This window comes from Orussus abietinus, unplaced genomic scaffold (assembly GCF_000612105.2).
Source record: "Orussus abietinus isolate OABI.00-Male unplaced genomic scaffold, Oabi_2.0 scaffold16, whole genome shotgun sequence".
Taxonomy (NCBI): domain Eukaryota; kingdom Metazoa; phylum Arthropoda; class Insecta; order Hymenoptera; family Orussidae; genus Orussus; species Orussus abietinus.
In genome coordinates this window covers 1,629,281-1,649,376 of record NW_019394714.1, presented here as the reverse complement: position 1 = coordinate 1,649,376, position 20,096 = coordinate 1,629,281, and the positions used below count along the sequence as shown (strand labels likewise).

The following is a 20,096-nucleotide window of genomic DNA, read 5'->3' as shown; positions in this document are numbered from 1 at the left end:
AGATACCCGGCCGAAGTTACGCCCTCTATCTCTCCTCGATTTCGCGTTTCGTTTCTCCTCAAGGCCTCCTTCTACAAGGAGTAAAATATGAGTCATCTTCGTTTAGTGGATATTTTTTTTCTTCTGGTTCTCAAGCCCAGAGTCAACCGCACCCCTCAATGGACCCAAGGAGCACCTCTTCGAGTCGGAGACCAAGTCTCTCGTGAGTTAACCCTGAAAGGGTCACTTACCCTTCGGAGTGGCTAGATCCTCATGGCACTAATCCACAAAGAGGAAGAAACGGTGAGCGGGAACGCGCGATGCCGAGGAGTCCACTCCGCGGCGTGAACCGGCCGGTGCCGCGAAATCGGCTCGACTTTCCGGAGGACCCGGGAGCAGGTTTCGGGAGGAGGAACCAGGAGGGCCCAGGTCGAGGGAGGGCGGAGGAGGTCGGAGGAGGTCGGAGGAGGTCGGAGGAGGTCGGAGGAAGCGACAGGAGACGCGAAGGAGCGCGCGAGCAGAGTCTTCCCTTCCGGTGGACGCGCGCACTTCGGGACCTCGCTCAGGCTGGCCGCACGTCGGCCGCTCGTCGGCCGCTCGTCGCCGGGCGAAAGAGGCGAGGGCCTCCGCGCATGCGCGGCCCGAGGGCCCAAGAGTGGTGGAGGAAATGCGGGCCCGGCCGAGGAACGGGCCTGACCCCCTCCACCTGTTTTACCGACGGGCCCGACCTCCTCGAAAACGGGCCCTACCTGCCGCCCGCGCCGGAACTCTACTCGGATGCGGCAGGTGCGCGCCACCCGGCCCCGGGTCAGGCAAAGGTGGGTCGTCTCGCTTAAGTTGGGCCTTCTGGGACCTCGGCCCAAACGTAACGGGCCTGACCTTGGTCGAGTCGGCTTCTGGACGAGGTCGCATCACGGATTTGGGACACGTATGGAGGAAGAGGGTCTAAACTTGGATTCTTTTTCGTTTTCGGCGTTGTCAGGGTCAGGCCCGGGCCTTTCGAAATTAGACAGCGGATAACGTACCTTACTTTTAAAGTTAAAAGTTCTCATCGACAATCTGGAATTTTTAATCATCGTCTCGGATTTTTTATACAAGGTATTCGATTCTTGAGGTAGGTCAAGAATCGGAGGGAGATTGACATGGATTCCACTTTTTTACCCCCCTTATGCACGGTAATATTTTCCCGGAACGATCAGCGGTTCGGAGGAAAAAGTCAATTTGACACAGTTTCTCTAACCGGGTAAATTATTAATCCGCGTTATCTCCCGCGATAAATAGAATTAAAAAAGCCAACGAAAGGGGAGCCTTTCCCTCGTCGATGGAGACGGCATCGGTTCCACGGAAATTATTTTTATCATTTTATTTATTTCCGGATTTTATGATCCTTACGTTAGCAGGATTCCTTCCTTTGAGGCCGAGCGAGACTCGGGGATTTGGCCCACCTGAGGAGAGACCCTCAGATGGCAGCACCTCACCTGGAATGGCGCCTACCTGTTGCGCCGACAGGTGCTACAGTGGAGAGGCCTCCTGCAAGGTGTCGGTAACGAAACGCGAGGACAGGTAAAAGTGTCCCATTTTGAGAAACGTTGTTTTTCGTCGCCATGTTTCTCCCCTGATTTGTCAATCGTATAATTGTCGTATAATTTTGGCTCTGGAAGGAAAAATGTCTCCAGTTTCGCGCTTAAAAAGGACGTCTTTATTTCAGGCTGCTCCGGATGGTACACTTACTCGGAGCACTGGGGCTCCTGGGGTGGATTGCTCTTCGTCATCGATCATTGCCGGTGATAAGGGTGAAATACTACCTCTATATTTTAAGGGTCCTATCCTACTCTGTAGCCATTATGTACAAGCAACGCGAAACCGCCTCGAACCGTCCCCTGTCCAGGTCGACTGTCAAATCTTGGAGCGATCCAACCCTCGACGTCGGGATTTTCTCGAAAGTCCCTGAAGACGAAGCCGAAGAACGACCGACTCCGAATCTCCTCCTCTGGCAGTCCCGAGTCGAGTTTTAAGAGAAAATCGCTGTTCCGCTTTGATGGTACCGAGAGTTTCCTGAAGTCATTTGCTTTTCGAGGTCGTCGCCTCTCCTCTTCAGGGCTCTACGGGGAGGTCGATCACGTGGTCCTCTCCAGGTATCGTTTGACCTCGACGGAGCCATAGCTCTGGGAGTAGCGACCACTGTAGGACGCCCTGGCCCAGGCACCGGCCCTGTTGGTGTAACTGTTGCAGGCGATCAAGGAGTTCATGCCGTTGGGCCTGTCGATCGGCAGACTTTGTCCCCTGGACCCCAAGGGGAGGCTGATGCTCTGCGACCTGGTGCTGTCGGTCAGGGACGCCCTCAGGTCTTCCGTCGTCCCTATCTCCGTGTACGGCTTCGGTGGCCGAGGGCAACAGCTCAGGAAGAACGCCGCCACGGCACCCTAGATCGGGAACACGAAGAGCAAGATGAAGCCCAAGTCGTAGTCAGAGCACTTCTACTCGGAAACGTACCACCAGCAGGTGCAGGATCACGATGAACATCGACGCCTTTCTGAAGCCAATGTTGTCCAGTAGGATGCCGGAGACGCTGGGACCGATGAAGGCCCCCAGGGCGAAGGTGCTGGTCCAGAGGCCGCTGATGAGCCCATAGGTCTCCAGGTTGTTCGGGAACCCGTAGGATCTAAAACCAAGATTTCCTTAACGAGACCTGGACCCGAAGATATAAGGATGACCAAAAATCCAGATGCCCAAATTATTTTCCCCCTTCAATGAAAAACGACGAGCGCATCCATGCCGCACTCCGTTCCTCGTCGTGACGTCCGAGGAAGAGTATCCATCGATCGTAGAAAAAATATTCCGCCGATGGATTTATCACGAGGGGGCCGTCTGAACGTTGACCGGGATATCGCGTTAGGATTGAAATAGTTATCGTGGACTTATAAATAGACATCGACCACTTTTTCTCCAGATTGTCTTCGAGTCACGGCAAAGCTTCGGTCGACCCTGAAGAGAGGCTCCGAGGTTCCCAAATCGACTTCAACTTACATTGCCGTTCTTAAAGCATCCGTGAAGCTGGCGACCAGCTGAGCTGCCATGCCGAGTCCATGGATGACCAGGCCGGAAATGGTCATCCAGATTATGGTGGGGTATGGGATAAACGGGGCTGGACCTATCAGGCAGAACCCGATCATCACCAGAATGCATCCAATCAGGGTGGCGACCTGAAAAAAATTAAATCATAGGGTATATTGTCACGTATCTTCGCGTATGGATTTTATTACCCCTAAGAGCCGGTTAAATATATCAAAGGTACCTTCGGCTTGGGGTGCTTGTCGCACAGCCAGCCCCATACAGGAGCGGTCAGAGCATAAATGCCTCCGTTGATGACGAACATCAGGCCCAGGACCACAGGACTGAGGTCGAATTGCCGGAGATGTGGCTCCAGGGTAGCCTGCAAGAATCCAATGCTCATGCTCGTGGCGATGATGGATGCCGCGGCGACCATGACTCCTGGGATCTTCAGCACCTTCGTGAACCCTGGAAAAACGTTTCTCGTCGGTTCTCGTGCTTCTAAAAAATCGAACGATCTCAAATTGAACCCTGAAGACCCTCTCACCACCATGGTTCTGGGTGTCGTGGTCATCGTTGTTGTGCACCGGAAGAACGAAGGCTGTCATGACGGCTGCCAAGAAGAGCGCGGATCCCAGGACTGCGAAGGGCGTCGTGTAGCCGCCGATCTGTGCGGAAAAATTCAGATAAATTAGGTAATTAATTAATGGTCTCGAGAAATGAAAAATCAAGTTGCCCTCACCTGGTAGAGTGCCCCTCCGACCGTTGGACCGACGATGAGACCAAGACCGAAGAAGGTCTCCAGACTCGCGAAAGTCGTCGCGACGTTCGAGGGGAACTCCTTGGCGATGATGGCGAAACTGGCGGTCAGGAAGGCCGCGTTCCCCAGGGCCTCGACGATCCTGATCACGAAAGACAGGAGAATGAAGGGGTAGTGGCCCTCCACCTTGTCCAGCAGCCCGAAGAAGATGGCGCAGGTCCCCGTCGTCAGGATTCCCCCATTGAACAGAAGCTTCGGCCCGATGCGATTTAGCTGCAACGTCAAAATGCACTTTGCGACTCTTCTTACAAAATTAGGGAGTACACCAGAGCATCCCTTGAAGTCAGGCAACTCTTTGGGAACCCGAGTACACCTTGAAGAGGCTATTCTGGATTTCGCTTAACGGTACGCCTGGATAATTTCGAAAGGGGATTTTTTATTTATGTAATTTTTTTCAATATAGGTTAATCGAGGAATTTTTTTTAAATCGAGAGATACTAACGTGTTGTCCGTATATCGGGCTGATGATGAAGACCACCAGCTCGAAGATGCCGAAGACGAGGCCGTATTCCGTCGCCGAGGCGCCCTTCTTCTCCGCCTGGAAATGGAATTCGAGTTTTTCTTGGATCGTGTTTACTATTAACTTGACAGAGTCAAATTAGGACTTCTGTTTACTACAAGTAAGTCGTCTAGGTTCTTGCTGTTATCGGCAAGACGCCCGATTGACTCTCGCCCTGATAAATCCCGATAAACTTAGACGATCTCTGGTCCGAAGATGAACTGTCGGAACCGACGGATGTTCACTCACTACCGGAAACTTGCGCAATTCGGGTGATTTAACTTCACTTTTGAGCACCGAAAAAAGGACAAATGGGAATTATAAAAACCTACGAATCATGCTAATTAAGTAATTTTTATTAAATTCTTCTCGAATTTTTTTCCTGATATTAACAAAAGGTATTACGCTCAGGTTTTTGAGATCGACCTCCGTTTTTTGAGAGACTTATTAACGATGTCCGATATTAAGACGATGTCACGACCTCGTTATCATTTGGCAATCGCTCCACGTCGTAAATTTACTACATGTGATAAGTTCATTAATGACGTTCACGGGTGTCGTCTAGAATAGAGGAAGTCTAATCTATGACCGAAACCAAATTGCAAAGAAAAATTATGTTACTGATTATTAATAAGAATTAAAATATAACCGAAGGCGATTGCGATTCCGAAAATTTTTCCGCTGTGGAATTTCAATGAACTTCCAAAGTCGAGGATCGATTGGTCTCGTTAACCCTGCAGACGTATCGAGCGACGACTCGAAGAAGCTGTCGACATATCGCTAAAGCTGACCTCATCGGTATCCAAACCTATCTCGAATGAACTTTCGATGGTGAACCATTCGGAGACTTATCGGAACACGCGCAGATAAGATTTTGGAAATTTCGGGGATTTAATATCTGGGGTGATTGGAAGTGATTCACGATTTAACGAGGTTCAGGGTCCAACGGTGGGTGAAACAAAACTACAGGTAATTATCGAGGAAAATATGAAATCGAGAGTGGATTCGATTTAAATCCCGATGTTTCCATGTTCGATGACGGAAGATGAAACGAGCCGCGATTTCCCGATGCTTCTTCGAATGATTCGCGACATTTCTACCGAAATCGGAGCAGGAACTTACCTCGTGCGGGTAGAAAGGCGCCTGGAGGGACACGCAGATGGCATTTGCGAAATCGGCGATACTGATGACGATGAGAGTGAGCCACTGCCTTCTGGTGAACTGCACGACCATCTTCGAAAGCGTCGAGTCGCGACCTCGAAGAGGACCTCGAAGAGGATCCTGGAGAGGACCTCGAAGCGACCCTCTAAGGGTACCTACCGAGCCAGACTGCTCCCCGGTTCCCTCCAAGGACTCGCAACCTTGACCAGGACTTCGGGGGAGGTGGGAGCTCGACCACCATCGGAAGAGGGGTCAGCCTTAAGGACGAATCTTGAGCGGACCTTGGGGCGTTCCGGACTACTCTTGGCCTCTCTTCTTTCTCGTTCCTGTCTAACCCTCGTACCTCCTTCGAGGAGGTCTTGTCCGGCTCGGCAGTCGACTGAAGAGTCCGACAGGCTGGAGACGACTCTTCGAGGCCGGGTCAAAGGTCGGAAGATACGCACCACCCTGTGCTCCGATTTATTATCGGGAAGACGTCCCGGAGCCCGGCTTGTTTGTCGCAGGCCCGAGGCCGGATTCGGGATCCCTCGGGAAACGCCATCCCCTCACCTCCATGGCTTAAGGCGATACGAAAGTGTCGAGCTTCTCCAAATTGGGTACACCGAATCATTTCAAATTTTACCACGCTAGTGTAGACGTCCTAGGGAAGGTCTTGACACCCAGGGAATTTCGCATTTTACATTTCTTTATAAACATATTTTATTGTTTTCGCGTTCTTTTATTTCTTGATCGTTATGTACAAAGGGTTTCCCTTAATCTAGAAGACCATGAAGAGCACCCGTATAGTTAGTTTCTCTGGCTCGATTTTTCCTCGATTTTCCAATTAATGCATATTCAAAAATATGTATTGCAAATGCCGACGAAAGAAGTGCGCTCTTCAAGGCCGATGCGAAAATTTTTTTACAGTTGACAATTGACGGTTTCGAGGAATTTACTTTTTTTTTTTTTCGTTTCTTCTTTAATTAGTCGAGCCAGTAAATATTACGTTCTAAAGTTAAACTGTTCACGGTGTTAAAGCTACCTTAGAAAAGAAAGCTACTCATAACTGGGGTTAAGCTACAAGTAACGAGACGAAGAGGTAATTACTGCTCATGGAGAAATTAACGTCGAAATTGAGGGGGTAATTGCAGGGGTAATTTTGGCTCCTTGAGTACCATTACGTCGAGAGGAGAAGATTAGAAATAAATAATTAGCGACGTATCGATGAAACTCTCAGAACTTACGTCTAACTCCGATGTCTATTTCTAGGTCCTTGCTTCGACAGGACGTCAACGAAAATCGAGACAAAGCAGGATTGCACCTGGAGGTTCTTTAAGGTCCACTTTCAGGTATCGGAGACCCGGAAATTAAATTTGTCGAGGATTCGAGGCGCCGAAGAGCGCTCATCGGGATCTTCTTCGGCCTCTAGGAGTCCTGGAGCCAAACTTTCATGGGCACTTTCGTGAAGGCCGTGTTCAAGAAGGACTGGAAGTGCTGAGCGATGCTGGAGCTCGCGGCAGGTCTCATCTCTTCGATGATCTCCTTCGCGTTCTGGTTCAGGAACTGGTTCATCGCCTGCCCGATGACATTGTTGCCGTTCAACTCGTCGATGACGCGAAATCGGGCACGTCCGAGACTGAAGTCGATCAAGAGGCGAGCAATCCTCAGGTAACGCACGCCGTCCCTGACCTCCTGCACGCCCTGGACACGCGCGATGGCCGCCACCTCGCCTGAAAACGCCATTGGAATTTAAAACACCATGGAACGTCCAAGAGTTGCCTCATCGACCACCGTAAAGGGAACGCGACGGGGACCAGGCTGGAATTGGAGAACGCCTCCTCAAGGTCTAGCGAATTATTTAGGGGGACTCTCCGGTCGCTTGAGAAATGTTTTCATAATTCACTTAGTGGACAACCAAATGATGCGGACGAATTAATGATACAAAAAATGGTTAAATCGATCCAGAGATTGGGATCTTTGAAATATGATCCTGATATTATTTCGCGGTAATTAGAGTTCAATTTCCAAGATTTCACTCACCGAAAAACGCCCAGAATTCGCCCCGGCTTTGGATCGGGAAGAGCAGGACGTTGCCGGTCACCTCGTATCGACCCTGCAACTCGATTTTTGGGATGGTCAGGTGCAGGTCCATCCGCAGGCTCTTCAGGTCCACCCTGATCTTCGTGATGGAATAGTTTCCGGGCCCGATCGCCGTGATGTTGGAGAACAGGGCGCTGACTCTTACCGCTCCTTGCCCATTTTCCATCCCCAACTCGGGGATGGTCAATGGCTCGATCGGGGGCAACTCCAGTTCTGGGATTCCTGAAATCGCGATTCTTCGACGTATTTACAGCTGATCAGCTGATCGCCTGATCACCATCCTCAATTTATCCCCGAGTTACTCACCTTTAACCAGGTACGGACGCAGATGATTGAACGTTTTCTGGATGCACGCGTCGATCAACGGGTCCGACCTACGACACGGCAGGATGTACTCGGCTGCACAAGAAAATGCATCGTGGATTAAAATGCAGCCCGAGTTGCACGGTACGTGAGCAGAGTCGCGTAACGCGCGAATTTATATATTTATTCATTTATTTATTTATTTATGCATCTCGCGGTTCCACCGAGGACTTTCCTCGCCTTTATATGAACTCTTGGCGGGTAATTGCACGGGGTAATTGGTGTAAATGAGGGACTATGGCCCAGTTGGGTATGGTCAGTTGACTCCTGATCGGACTCCAGGAAGGAACGAAGGAAAAGCCGACACGCGATTCAACGAGTCTTGACGTCGATCTCGGACTTACTCGCTTCCGCCATTTTTACGCAATCCTACTCTTTTCCTCGGCGATAAATTAATTCATCGGGTCAAATGCATAGTTCTAATCCAACTTTTATTTCTCATTTCCAGTCGCCGACCCTGACTCTGGAGTTCCGTGAGTTGACGTGCATTCACATTTTTTTGTCGCTGCAGGAAAGTGAGATAATTGATCTTCGTTATCTTAAAATCGCGTTTCCATCGATATAAGGTTTTCTTGTCACCGTCGCGCCGATAGATCGCTTCGATCGAACTTGTGGAAAATATCGAGGTCGAAGTGGCGCCACCGAAAAAAAAGGAATTATTTTCTGTTAGGCGCGTAGGAGGAACGCGATGCCGTTTGGCCGTCTGGTTCGGCACACCTTCGCTTTCACCTTCTCCGATCGGTACCTCCTGGTGGTCCAAGAACTTGGGTCCTGGGAACGCGAGGACCCTGGTCAGGGTTTCGTTCGGCGGTCCCAGGACTTGGAACCAGAATTTGGTCCCAAAGTCGAATCCGATTACGGATCAAGTAACTCCTTGCAGAAGGGATCCAAATGTTGTACTTTCACTCTTCGCCACGGCGCGTCGCTCCGCTCGGTAATGCCGATATTCGTCAGCTCCGACTTTCTCCGGGCAGCCTGCTTCAGGGTTATGCAATCTCTGACATAACCTTCGTCGTGCCGGGTTACGCCATGTTTGCTATTACACCGGGACGGCCCATTAGGGACGTTACTCGGCTTTGCTGCTCCGAAGTGACTCTCCTTTCTGGACCAACCTCCACCCTTTGGGTCGTTAATGGCCGCCAGGAATTTAATCCTTCAAATTAATTCACTCTACCTCATTCGTACTTTTTTCTACCCTTGTTTAGTCTCCACTAAAATTCTCGGGATTACATCGAATGCAAAATGCCAACGTTTTAATTTATTTTCGTTTAACGAGGGGCTTTTATTTGAAACGGCCACCATTTTTAGACATCCTTAATCCTGGAAACGAACGCGCCGGGTAAACGGATATTCGGATGAGCGTTCACGCACCGCGAGTTCCGAGAACACTGATTATCCCGGTAGTAAAACCTTTGCATTCCACTTTCTACTAATTTTGCAACTCCCTTTATGCCACTTGTTTATGTAATTTCGCCGTTTATGGGGTCTCGTTTTCTGAACGGGTAGCGGTAAGTTATTCTTCTTTCCTCGCACTTTGCGGTCCGGTCCTTCGAATCTCCGGGATAATCTCGGTGGTCGGAAGGGTGATTCAGAAACGTGACTTTTGGAAAACGTGATCGATACTCGGGTTTGACTAAACCGTTGACGCACTTTTCTCAACTTTATCCCTTGCCAGTAATCGGTTTCCGTGTCTTCGGGAGGTCCAGATTATCATTTCTTTCTTGTCAAGGAGATATCGTCCCTTGACGAGGAAATGCACTCCGGTTAAAAGTGTCTAATAAATTGATGGAAATAATTATCATACGCAAAATATATATTTTTTTATATCAAGGAAAAAATTCCCTTTCTTGTTTTACATTTTTCGGCGAATTCCGGGAAAATAATTCGCACCGAATGCCCATGATTCTGGAAATTATTGTCGATGGTTTTTAGCGGCCCCGAAAGTAGGCCGACCATTTATTATTCATGAGCGTTATTGTTGGCCGCGCAAAACGCTTTGGAGCGAGTCAATTGCGGCGTAAATCAGGCGATTACTTTTAGTCCTGTCAAATCGTAAAATGTCGGCATTCTCGGGGCGAAACCGAAAGTCTACGGAAATAGAAGAATGACTCGAGTCAACGAGGAGGAGCTTTCATGTCTTGCATTCCCGATCGCACATAAATGAATAGTCAATGCCTCGTTTCCGCAGGAACTCGAATCCGCTCGATTTATGGTAATAATTCCGCGGATACTTTCCCCGCATTATCCGGGAATGTTCCGTCCAGGTCGTAAAAAAAAAAAGGATCGAAAAAGAAAGGGTTAAACAATGCAGGTTTGCCCATTTATGCATTTTTAATTTTTAATAATCGGAAGGAGCGATGCAAACATTCGCTGACCATCTTTATACTTCCACAAATAATGTCGAAAGTTTCTGGATTAGCGAAACTTTATTTGACAATGAATAAATTCAGTTGAATTTTTTGCAAAGTTGACCAGGGTAAAAATCAAGAATGACAAAATTCATCGGAGGAAACATTGAAAACAATTTTTACCAGACCAGGTTCACTCACGTATGACAAAGTCGGGTTCATTGGCTCCGGGGTTGTCCGTGGTCGGGGTCTCCGTAGAAGTCTCTTGACAGGTCGAGAGGACGAAGGAACCCGCCAAGAAGAGGTACACGAGGTCCATCCTGGAGAACATCTTTTTCCTTTCCCCACCGAATTAACTGGAAGTGACAACGATTTTTCTCTCTTGACCTTTGATAGTTAACAATTTGACGTTGAAAAACGAGTCGTCCCCTCACCCTTTGGTCTCGCGATTTTGGGATGTTCTCCAAACTCCGACGCTCTCCTTCGACGCTTCCGGGGCCAAGCTCGGGGAGAAGTGAAGCTGCGGCTCTCTTCAGGACATCCTGAGATGCTTCGCAGGGGGTCGAGGAGGCTGAAAAAGGAGTCACCCGCGCCGACTGCTTTGTGATAGACTAAAGACGGGCCGCCTCCATATTCTCTCTTATATGCGAAAACCCCTACCCTGAAGTCGCACTCGGGAGCTCTCTACTGCCTCTTTCTTCGTCCTCCAGGTGCGAGAGCGGGTCGACGTTTCGTTCTTCGACGTCCTTTTGGATCCTCAAGAAATTCGAGGTAAAGGTCGCGAGCTTCGTTTTTCTCGAAACAGAGGAATCCTTGGGATCCCGGCAATTAAGGACCTCGATATATTATCCTGAAAGTCTTCCGCCAAGTTTCCTGCAGGTGCCTCCGCGTCACAGGTGGAACGCACCGTGTTACATCTCTCTCGTAGGAAAAACGAAAAGTCCACCTTTTGTTGTTCGCGCTTTCTGCGTTTCAGGAAATTCGGGTGCTTCTTCCTGTTTGGGACGTTTCTTATTTTTCTCCTTATCCAGCACCTGCTTTGTTGCTCCAGTTTTCGGAAAGATCTCCGGCGAATACCGTACCGTTCGTCATGGGATTCGCAAGTTCGCTCGGTGCATTGCTCTTCTTTGTGAATTTTCCTACTTTTCGCCGATCGTGATCGCCATTTCTGATCTTGATCCACCAGTCGATTCCGATCACGCGACTTGCCGAATGTTTGTTTTCCAGATCAATCGATCCCCTGATGAATACGGCGGGGATATGAAAAAATTGTTCCCTAAGTAGAAAAAGACACTTTCTCCGGATGGATCAGCCGATAGGTTACTTTATTACGTTCCGGTATCGTTACGCACAGTATGGTTAAGATTGAGTAACGCGAAGAGTGGTATAACGGATCCGCGTAACGTCGCTATCATCGAGTCGCGATACAGAGACCTGGATGACCATTGCGAGACGTTATTGTCCAATCGATTTCCCAAGATACATTTTCCCGGCCATTTTCTAAGCCCTCGTGAAACCGCCCATGACCTATGCGAGCACTAAAACCCCGAATTTCCAAATTTCGGTCATGCCCCGACTTACGGAATTCGCTTCACGGTCGAACCAAAAGAGACCGACGCGGCTTGAAAAACTCGGTCGTAACGTAATCTAGAAAACGTGAACCGATAGAAAAATTTGAAAAAAAATACAGACTAAAAAAAATTTAATAAGCCCACAGCTGCATTCACGATGCACGCTTTGGAGCCTTAGGAACTAATTAGAGAAATTTTCTTGGGAATTTTCGGGTTACTGTGAAATTTCAGGTTCTCATTTTTGTCGGAATAGGCGGTGTGCGCACTTTGTCGCGGTCGCTCTTTGGAACTGCTTTTTGCCCGGATGAGCCATCAGACATTCGTCTGCAGTCAAGTGGTTTGCTTTCCGTTATCGAAAACTAAACCCTCGGGTCGAAAAACTGGTCGGGGACCACTCGACCTTAGGAATTTTCCTATGCGGTTCTCCAGAGGAAAAGGAACGACTCGAGAGCGCGCAACGCCAAAGTTGCGCAAGCTGGCTCGTTCGCAAAATTGCCCTCGACTAGGAACAACTGGAATTGTTGCAGACGAGGTCGGGCAATTTCCCGAGCTGAACCCAGGAAATGTGCAGGCTTCAACTATGAACGCGAAATTGTCAAACTTCGAGAAGATGAGACGAAGGCGAAATCTCTGAGTGACGAAATTCCCTCTGGAAATCTGGAAGAAATTTAGGGAAAGTCCATTTCGATATCCAACACCCACTCCTGGATTCCAAAATCTGCACCGCGTGGTAACTCGGCTTTCCACCTTACCCATGATGTCGAAAAGTGCGACACTCCAAGGTAGACAACCCGTTGTCGGCTCTGCACACTTGTTGCATATACACCAGGGACACTGAGATAGCTGGAGAGGCAAATAGCGCCTGATTGCAATTTTCCTCCGTACGTGGATGTACGCGGTACGAGGTGATAGAATATCTTCGGGGACTGCAATTTAAGACAGTGCAAGATAGCGATCCGTATCTTACTAATTACTCGTATATTTATCACTTTATTTAATAATATATTCCTTAGTTTACTTTCTAGTTTATTAAGAAAATCTTTATGAAACGACGCGCTGGTTTCGTGGAGTTATCCCGAGTTATCACGCGATGCAGCTTCCACGAGATATCGAGTCGTCCTTATTTTCCTCGTTAAAGACGTGCCACTTCCTGGGAAGAAGAGTAAAAAATCTCCAGGGACGAAATTTTGTTCGGCCAATTTCTAGATTTATGAAAAATGAAAGAAAAAAAAAAGAGATGTCCCCACGTGGACGTCAACGCAGCCATCGAAACACGTCGGTCGATGTTCCATCGCTAGAAGAGGCGCAACTTCGATTTTTGGTCAATCAATTTTTAGTTTTTGGAAATCAGGGGGGCAAAAGGGTGTCGAGGGGATATTTGGAGTAGATCTTGTTGGAGAAATTCTTGAAGAGGCTGGAGACCGTGTCTTCAAGGGCTGGCTTGATTTCCGCCGCCACGGTCTTCCAGTTGTCGTTGAGGAAGAGGTTCATGGCGTCGGCCAGGGTCTCGTCGCCGTTGAAGAGATTGTCGAGGTGGACGCTGGCATGGCCGACGTCGAAGTCCACGTAGAAGTCCGTCACCCTGAAGTGCGACTTTTCGGTCTTCCTGTCTTGGTACCTCTCGCCCTGGACCGTCGAAACCACGTCGATGTCCGTGTAGTTCCCATGGGCAGTGCCCTTCCCGGTGATGGGCAACATCAGGATCCTGCCCTCCATGGTGTAATTAGAAGTCATCTCCAATCGGGGGATGTACAGCTTCAGCCTGATGCGGTCCTTATCTTGGTCGATCCTGAAAATCAAAATTAATTTCTCAGGGTGATAATTAATTATTGCACGATTCTTCTAAAGATGCCGTTGGCGTCGAAAAGGGTTTCGGCATTTTATTTTCATTCGATTGTATATTAATATAATTAAACGCGATTTAAGGCAACGCGAAAGGCGCTCACTTGACACTTTTCAGGACGAAATCCGTCCCTCCCAGGACTCTGATGTTGGTGTAGGTCGATTTCACGGACACTGGTCCAGCTTCTTGGCTGATTTCGATCTGAGGAACGTGGAGGGGTTCGCAAGGTGGGATGTGAAGCTGAGCGATGCCCGTCTTCAGGTAAGGCCTGAGGCCCTCCACGCTGCGCTTTATGCACTCGTTCAAGTTAGGGTCGTTGCGTCGACATACCTTCAGGAAAGTGGCTGGAAAATGAAGTCCCAAAATTTCGACTTTTCCCGCTCAGGAGGTCGGAAAGTCGTCGGGGGAAAATCGGATCGGAAATCTGGGCCGGCACGCGAGGTGACGCTCGATTTTCGAAATCGTCAATTTGTCTGCAAATCGGAGCTGCTCCGACTAACTGGTCGACCTTACTCGAAAATGTCCACGACCATGATCGACACCCGATCCGAGACGAGTCTCGATCCATGTAGATCCACATAACGCGATTCTGAGATTAATTTCCCCGCGGTATTATTTACCTTTATATAATTTTTCATTTTCAGATCCTCCTACACATTTCTACCGGACACCTTTACAAGCCAGGAGACTTACTCTTAGGAGAAGGAAATTATACTTAATTATCGTAAGTGCCGGCAAGACCGTAATGGTAATGACTGGCTGTTCAGGTACCGAAGTGGAATTATTACATCCGCGACAATTTTTCTGGTTAATTTAATACCGCGGGAGCGGAGTAAAAAATGTCGCTCTAGGGAATTTCTCCATTTTTGGAGGGATTCTTGTCGAGTTTTGGACATTAATTAAATTAATTAATTGGTAGATACAGGATCGAGGGCGCAGCGATGGGGCGAAATTCAAGGGCGAGTTCGTAATCGAATTTGCTCGCAAATTCGTCCCTTGCGAAGATCGAAAGTTACTTTCTCCACGTAACGATGGGAAAAGTCGGCTCGTTAGTCTTTGACGACCGGTCACGGTTTCCTCGGTTGTGTTCGGTGCTTTCGCTCTCGGGAACCAGTTTCTTCCTCCAGGACGAGTGGCCTTCCCGTTCCCGGGGCATTTACAGGGAGAACGAGAAAATCCGAGAACAGGAAACGAACGCGAGGTCGTTCCGCGAAATGCGAGAGAAATTTCAGAAGCAACCGCCCCTAAACTTGGAAATTCAGATTCGGAGGTGGAGAAAAATTTCAGAGATTATTTATGCATTTCGGGGGAAGAAGAGGTGGTGTGAAAAAATTGGGGAGGGTGCGAAATCCCTGACTTACGAATTTCTGGGGTGGAGAAGACCTCGGCGAGGAGTCCGAGGGCGCAAAGAGAGAAGAGCCAGAAACGAGGGGACCCACCGTGTCCCATGATGGCTGCGTTGAAGACGTCCACGAAGAAATAAGTCGAGCCACCACCGAAGGCCCGATAAAAAATCCGAGTGGCCTCGGGCCGGCCGGCAATGCGCTGACTCCAGCTTTTCGCCGATTTCGAAACCCGCGACCTGCATTCTCAGAATCCAAAACGATCGGTTCTGTAACGCCGATTACGAACTCCGAATCCAAATAACGGCCGACGACAATCGGGAAATCGAATCAGCTGACCCGAAGAGCGGTACCGGTGTTGCGATATCCGCCGATCGGGAATGTTTACAAATCTTTGGCGTCGATCGTCCCGAAGAGACCGATGCTTGCTTCCTTCCCGAAGACTCATCCCTTCTGGCCCGAGCTTCCAGGACACCGAGGAAACCTGAAAAAAAAATACCTTGAAGAAAAACGCGAAATTGGAAGAGGTCGACTTTGGAACACGTGGAAAAGGGGGTGTAAAGAATGGCGGAATCTGGACCATCCCTGGAATTCGGTCTGGATCCGATCGAGGAGCCTTCTGGCTCGCGTAAACGCGATGGCACGAGAGGTTTTTCGCATTTAAGGTCGTTGCAGGACCTTGCCCTCCATTGCGACTCGACGCGTGTCGAGGAGTTAAGGAAATAAAAAGGAGAGCAATGTCTGGCTAACCGTAGGATATCAGGCTAGGCCGAGTCGATGACGATGACGGTCCGTGGCCCAGATCGCGCGCCCTTCTACGGTCTCCTATAAAAACTCTCCCGAGATGCGTCGTCCACAGCATTCGGTACCCTTGGATGCAGGAAGAGGTACCCGAAGATCCCCAGCATCCGCGACAGGTCCACCTCTTCTGCACCCACAAAAAAGCGCCCGTCCCAACTTCCTCCGGATCGACTACTAAAATCGAGGGGTGAGTCTTCAACGAAATCCAACCCCAAAACCGTGACGACGGATAAATAAAAATTAATATAGATGTATTTCTAACATTTTTATTTGGTCTTCAAGGTTTGGGAGGTCGGCTCCGAGAAGTGGAACTTTTGTCAAGTGAGTCTGCGAGAAGGACCAGATTCTTCGAGATGAAGACGAGGGCCTCGATTACGTGGTTGGTGTTGGTCGTTGCGAGCATGGCGAATGCGAATCTCCTGGAGATGTCGCAGACCCTTTGGACCAAATTGCTATCCGGAGGTCTGGCAAAGGTGGGATCTCTAGATCCCCTTCGAGTTCCCGTGATCAAGGTGGATCAGTCCGAGGGAGACACCAGCTACAGGATCGTCCTCAGGAACGTCGAGATCACGGGGTTGAACGCTTCCAGCCTGGACAGCGTCCACGTCGCGAGGGGTAGACTAAAATCCAACCTCAGTGAGTTCGAAGCCGGCTACGTCAGCTACAGCGACCTGAGAAACCTGGACACCATCAGGTACAGGTTCCACACCCTGGTGAAGGAGTCGAAGAACGCAACATCCGACTCGACTGGACGTCGCGATGGGGTATACTTCCAGAAGACCGACACCGACCAGCAAAAATACCCCAACGGGAACTCGGAATTCAGAATTCCCTCCCAGGGGGTGTCTCAATCCCAGGGAAGATACGGAGAGTCCTTCGAGAGCCAGAATTTCAGGTTCCAAACCGAAGATCGACGTCCTGTAGAACTCAGAAGAGGCCAACCGGCGCAGACCATCTTTGCGCAGTCCCCAACATCGGAAGAACGCTTTGGGCAGATTTCTAGAACAGGTTCCATTAAATCTGGAGAGTTTCGCGCTCCTGTCAGGGGTGGAGATGCCGAAGAGTACCCTGCAAAGGAACAGAACCCGGCGCCCTCGGCGTCGCAGAACGTGGAGACCAAGTCCAGGCCAGAGGGAGATTCGGAAAGCGATTCTGTGGTGCCTCTTCGGGGTTATGGGGTCCCGCAAATGGTCCTAGGAAAAGCCATCGTTGAGGGGGAGGCTGGAGAGAGAGTTGGTCAGAACTATGGGAGCAGAGAGCAGCTCAGGGTTGGGTTTGGTCAGGGTGAGAGGAGGTTCTCCAGTGGAGGTGGACAAGGAGTTCCCACCAATGGGGCAGGTCAAGATTTTGGTGCCGATAGGTTTAACGAAGATTCCGATAGCTCCTCCCGGTACACGTCCACGAAGTCAGGCGCCAAACTGGAGCAGCAGCCAGGATACGTCGACATCCTCTACGCCGACAACGAAGGGAAGGAGATTAAGCACTTCGGCAACCTGAGGATCGACGCCAGCCAGGAGACCAGGGTCTACGGCTTCAGGGATATCATGAAGGTGAAGATCGTGAACAGTGAAACCCTCGAATCTAGAAAATATAGGAAAATCTATTTTTTTTTTTTTCAGGACATTCGGGAGAGCATGAGGTACATCGTCCACAACTTCACCGAGGGCGAGTCCTTGGAGAAGAGGAACGATAAGTTCAGGGCGGCCATCGAGACCAAGAGGATCAAGGACCTCGTCAGGTACGCCAGGATGTACCAGGAAAAGGATGGATATTTCGAGCAGGGCATGCAGCTGATCTACCATCTTGGTGACCTCGAAGGAGAGGATCCCAAAATCAACGAGGCGAAGCGGAAGAAGAGGCAGCACTCCGTAGAGGATGTCGAAGTCGAGGTGAGACTCTCGAATGTTTCCCAAATTTTTGTCGGTTTTCGTACACGGAAGTCCCGGTTTCTCGAAAATGAGATGGCTGTTGTTCGGCGATCTCCCAACGCGGAAGTCTGACGAGAAAAATGCTCTCTCTTCAAGGACGACGTCATGCACGTCATCGTCAGAGTTCACGTGCCCAAGTTGAACGTGAAGGCCGGATATACCCTGACGGGAAAAGTCGACCAACAAGTTGTACGGGGAAACGGCCTTCTTTCTGCAAATTTCAGTGAGCTGCAATTTTTCTTACGCAAAATAAGACAATCGGTGTCTTAAAAATCTGCCTAAATTCGGAATACGCTATTTTGCATTTCTAAATTAATTAATTTCTGATCAAAAGCCGACCTGATCGGAGACTTCACCGTGGAGCTGAAGAAGATCAACGAAGATCAGCTGATCGTGCGAGCAGCTAGAGCTAAATTGGTCGCCAGGGACAGGAAGGTCAATCTTCAGGGAATGGACCAGAAGGGCCCGGTGGACGCCATTTTGGTGCACGGTATGATCTCGCTTTGTTACCGCACTGGCCACAGTGACCAAACCGGAAAAAGAGGAAGAAATTCCAGCGAGGAAAGTTCGAATTAATCCGACGCGATCTCCGATACTCGTTGTCGCAGGGCGCACGACTCGTTACGTGCCCGCAATTGCGTAAGTGCGTGTACATACCTTGCGGAAGGTTTCTTTCTTCCTGCACCTTGGGCTGATCTTTCAACTGCGAGAAACGATTTCGGAGAAAGCATCGATCCGATCGAGTAGAATTTACTCGCCTCGAAGTCACTCACGAAATCGAAGTTGCCTTCGGGGTCTTAAAAAAGACTCTTCCAACTTTCTTCCTCGCGTAAATCTGTAAGTGTGCTATTTCTCGTTCTCCAATCTTCGCCATATTGTCATTGACCCTGGAATTGGCGAAACCATCGCTTGGAAAAAAAAAAGTACTTTATGGAAAAAACGAGACACTTTCAGCTCCGGCAAAAGTGAGCAGGCTTTCTTACAGCTGAGCAGCGTCACGGTTAGCGGATAAACTCCCTGTTAAAAGCGAAGAAAAAAATCGATCGCTTTCCATTTCAGGTCTAATGGCCGCAGAGGCTGTCGCGGCGATGCTGGCCGATGACTTCGCCTCGAAAGCTTTAACCGAGAACAGCGCCGACGCGATGATCTACAAAATGTACAAAGACCTGCCAGTAAATTGATCATCGGCTCTGAGAAGCAGAATCTCCCAGAAAAATGAAGAAACCTGGGAATCAATCCGCCCGGGAGAACTTGCAACAGTCCGCCATCTTGGAAATCAAGAACTCGACCGATTTCGTAACCGTTGCAACCGCTCATATATTTTGGCACAAAATGGCGGCAACACATATTACTAGTTACACCCTTTAGTCTATTTATTTGCTAACGTATTTCCTAGTTTATTTATTAGCTTGTCATTTACTGTAACAATTCTCTCGTCGCGTTCCTCGCGAAACTCGGGAACTCCCGAAATACATGAGCGGTGCTATGTATATTTATTTATATACTTGTAGGAATTGAGCCGGGCTAGAAAATGAGCCTTCCGGTGGAGGAAGTCGTAATGTCGAGGGGAATAGGAAAAAAAAAGGGTCCCCCGTGGGATCGATCTCGCGACCCACTCGAGAAATTACGCGGTCTTGTAGGTGAAGGCTGACGCAGTTATTAACGTAATTATTCACATCCATCTCGAGTCTTTGTAACGTCTCTTGACATTCGCACGATGCAGTCGAAGCTGAACCAGCCGGTTGCAAGAAACTCGACGATATCCACCTTTGAAAATTTCCATCACCCCGAAAGTCGAATTTTGAGCGAAGCGATCTCATGAAACGTCAATTTTCTGTATTTTGCCTCTGTCAGAATTAATTTTGACGTGCAGCTGCACCTGTTCAGCTTCGATCAAAAACTGACTGGGGTAGGATGTGAAGCCGAGGCGCAGGTAAATTCATGTAAATACCCGACCATCAACTCCAGGATTACGATATCCTTCGCGAGCATAATAGAGGCTGTTCCATGACTTTACGAGCACTTATGTAACGAGCCGTGGATAGGTTAACCCGTCAATCACCTGGAGAAATAAAAGCACTGCGAGGAAAAAGGAAAAGATGGTAGCGAATATATTACCACATAATCAGAGGCGACACAATTTCGGGGCATCGTGTACTTCGGACAAATCCTGGAGACTATTTCGGGGGCCATTTCTTTTCAGTTGCAAAGGGTTACATCGATTATAAATCGCTACGATTTAATTTCATGTATGTAGCCACCTGTTTTGGAAAAGACGAGATGAGAATCACTATGACCGTGTGAAGAAAA

General features: G+C 49.1%; 4 protein-coding genes across 5 annotated transcripts; 1 reads left to right on the top strand and 3 right to left on the bottom strand.

The window, feature by feature from the left end:
- Positions 1-1,655: 1,655 nt before the first annotated feature.
- Positions 1,656-6,046, bottom strand: LOC105696984 (MFS-type transporter SLC18B1). The gene is made up of 8 exons (XM_012419891.2): positions 5,472-6,046; positions 4,293-4,388; positions 3,773-4,063; positions 3,578-3,698; positions 3,275-3,498; positions 3,007-3,182; positions 2,473-2,641; positions 1,656-2,402 (listed from the first exon to the last, which is right to left on the bottom strand). The coding sequence occupies exons 1-8, from the start codon at positions 5,580-5,582 to the stop codon at positions 2,097-2,099; spliced, it is 1,494 nt and encodes a 497-aa protein (XP_012275314.1). The 5' UTR covers positions 5,583-6,046; the 3' UTR covers positions 1,656-2,096.
- A 161-nt stretch (positions 6,047-6,207) lies between these two features.
- LOC105696985 (protein takeout) lies at positions 6,208-10,893 on the bottom strand. Of its 2 annotated transcripts, none has more exons than XM_012419892.2 (5): positions 10,735-10,893; positions 10,502-10,656; positions 7,896-7,988; positions 7,530-7,811; positions 6,208-7,219 (listed from the first exon to the last, which is right to left on the bottom strand). In XM_012419892.2, the coding sequence occupies exons 2-5, from the start codon at positions 10,629-10,631 to the stop codon at positions 6,915-6,917; spliced, it is 810 nt and encodes a 269-aa protein (XP_012275315.1). In that variant the 5' UTR covers positions 10,632-10,656; positions 10,735-10,893; the 3' UTR covers positions 6,208-6,914. The 2 variants fall into 2 exon arrangements, with proteins under 2 accessions (XP_012275315.1, XP_012275316.1); XM_012419893.2 differs by having other exon boundaries at positions 10,502-10,638.
- A 1,948-nt stretch (positions 10,894-12,841) lies between these two features.
- On the bottom strand, positions 12,842-15,211 carry LOC105696951 (protein takeout). The gene is made up of 3 exons (XM_012419838.1): positions 15,076-15,211; positions 13,818-14,058; positions 12,842-13,660 (listed from the first exon to the last, which is right to left on the bottom strand). The coding sequence occupies exons 1-3, from the start codon at positions 15,161-15,163 to the stop codon at positions 13,219-13,221; spliced, it is 771 nt and encodes a 256-aa protein (XP_012275261.1). The 5' UTR covers positions 15,164-15,211; the 3' UTR covers positions 12,842-13,218.
- A 410-nt stretch (positions 15,212-15,621) lies between these two features.
- Positions 15,622-18,967, top strand: LOC105696743. The gene is made up of 6 exons (XM_023433099.1): positions 15,622-15,685; positions 16,141-17,408; positions 17,478-17,747; positions 17,883-18,009; positions 18,121-18,276; positions 18,846-18,967. Exons 1-6 carry the CDS (start codon positions 15,622-15,624, stop codon positions 18,965-18,967), a joined length of 2,007 nt encoding a protein of 668 aa, XP_023288867.1.
- The last annotated feature ends 1,129 nt before the right edge of the window (positions 18,968-20,096 follow it).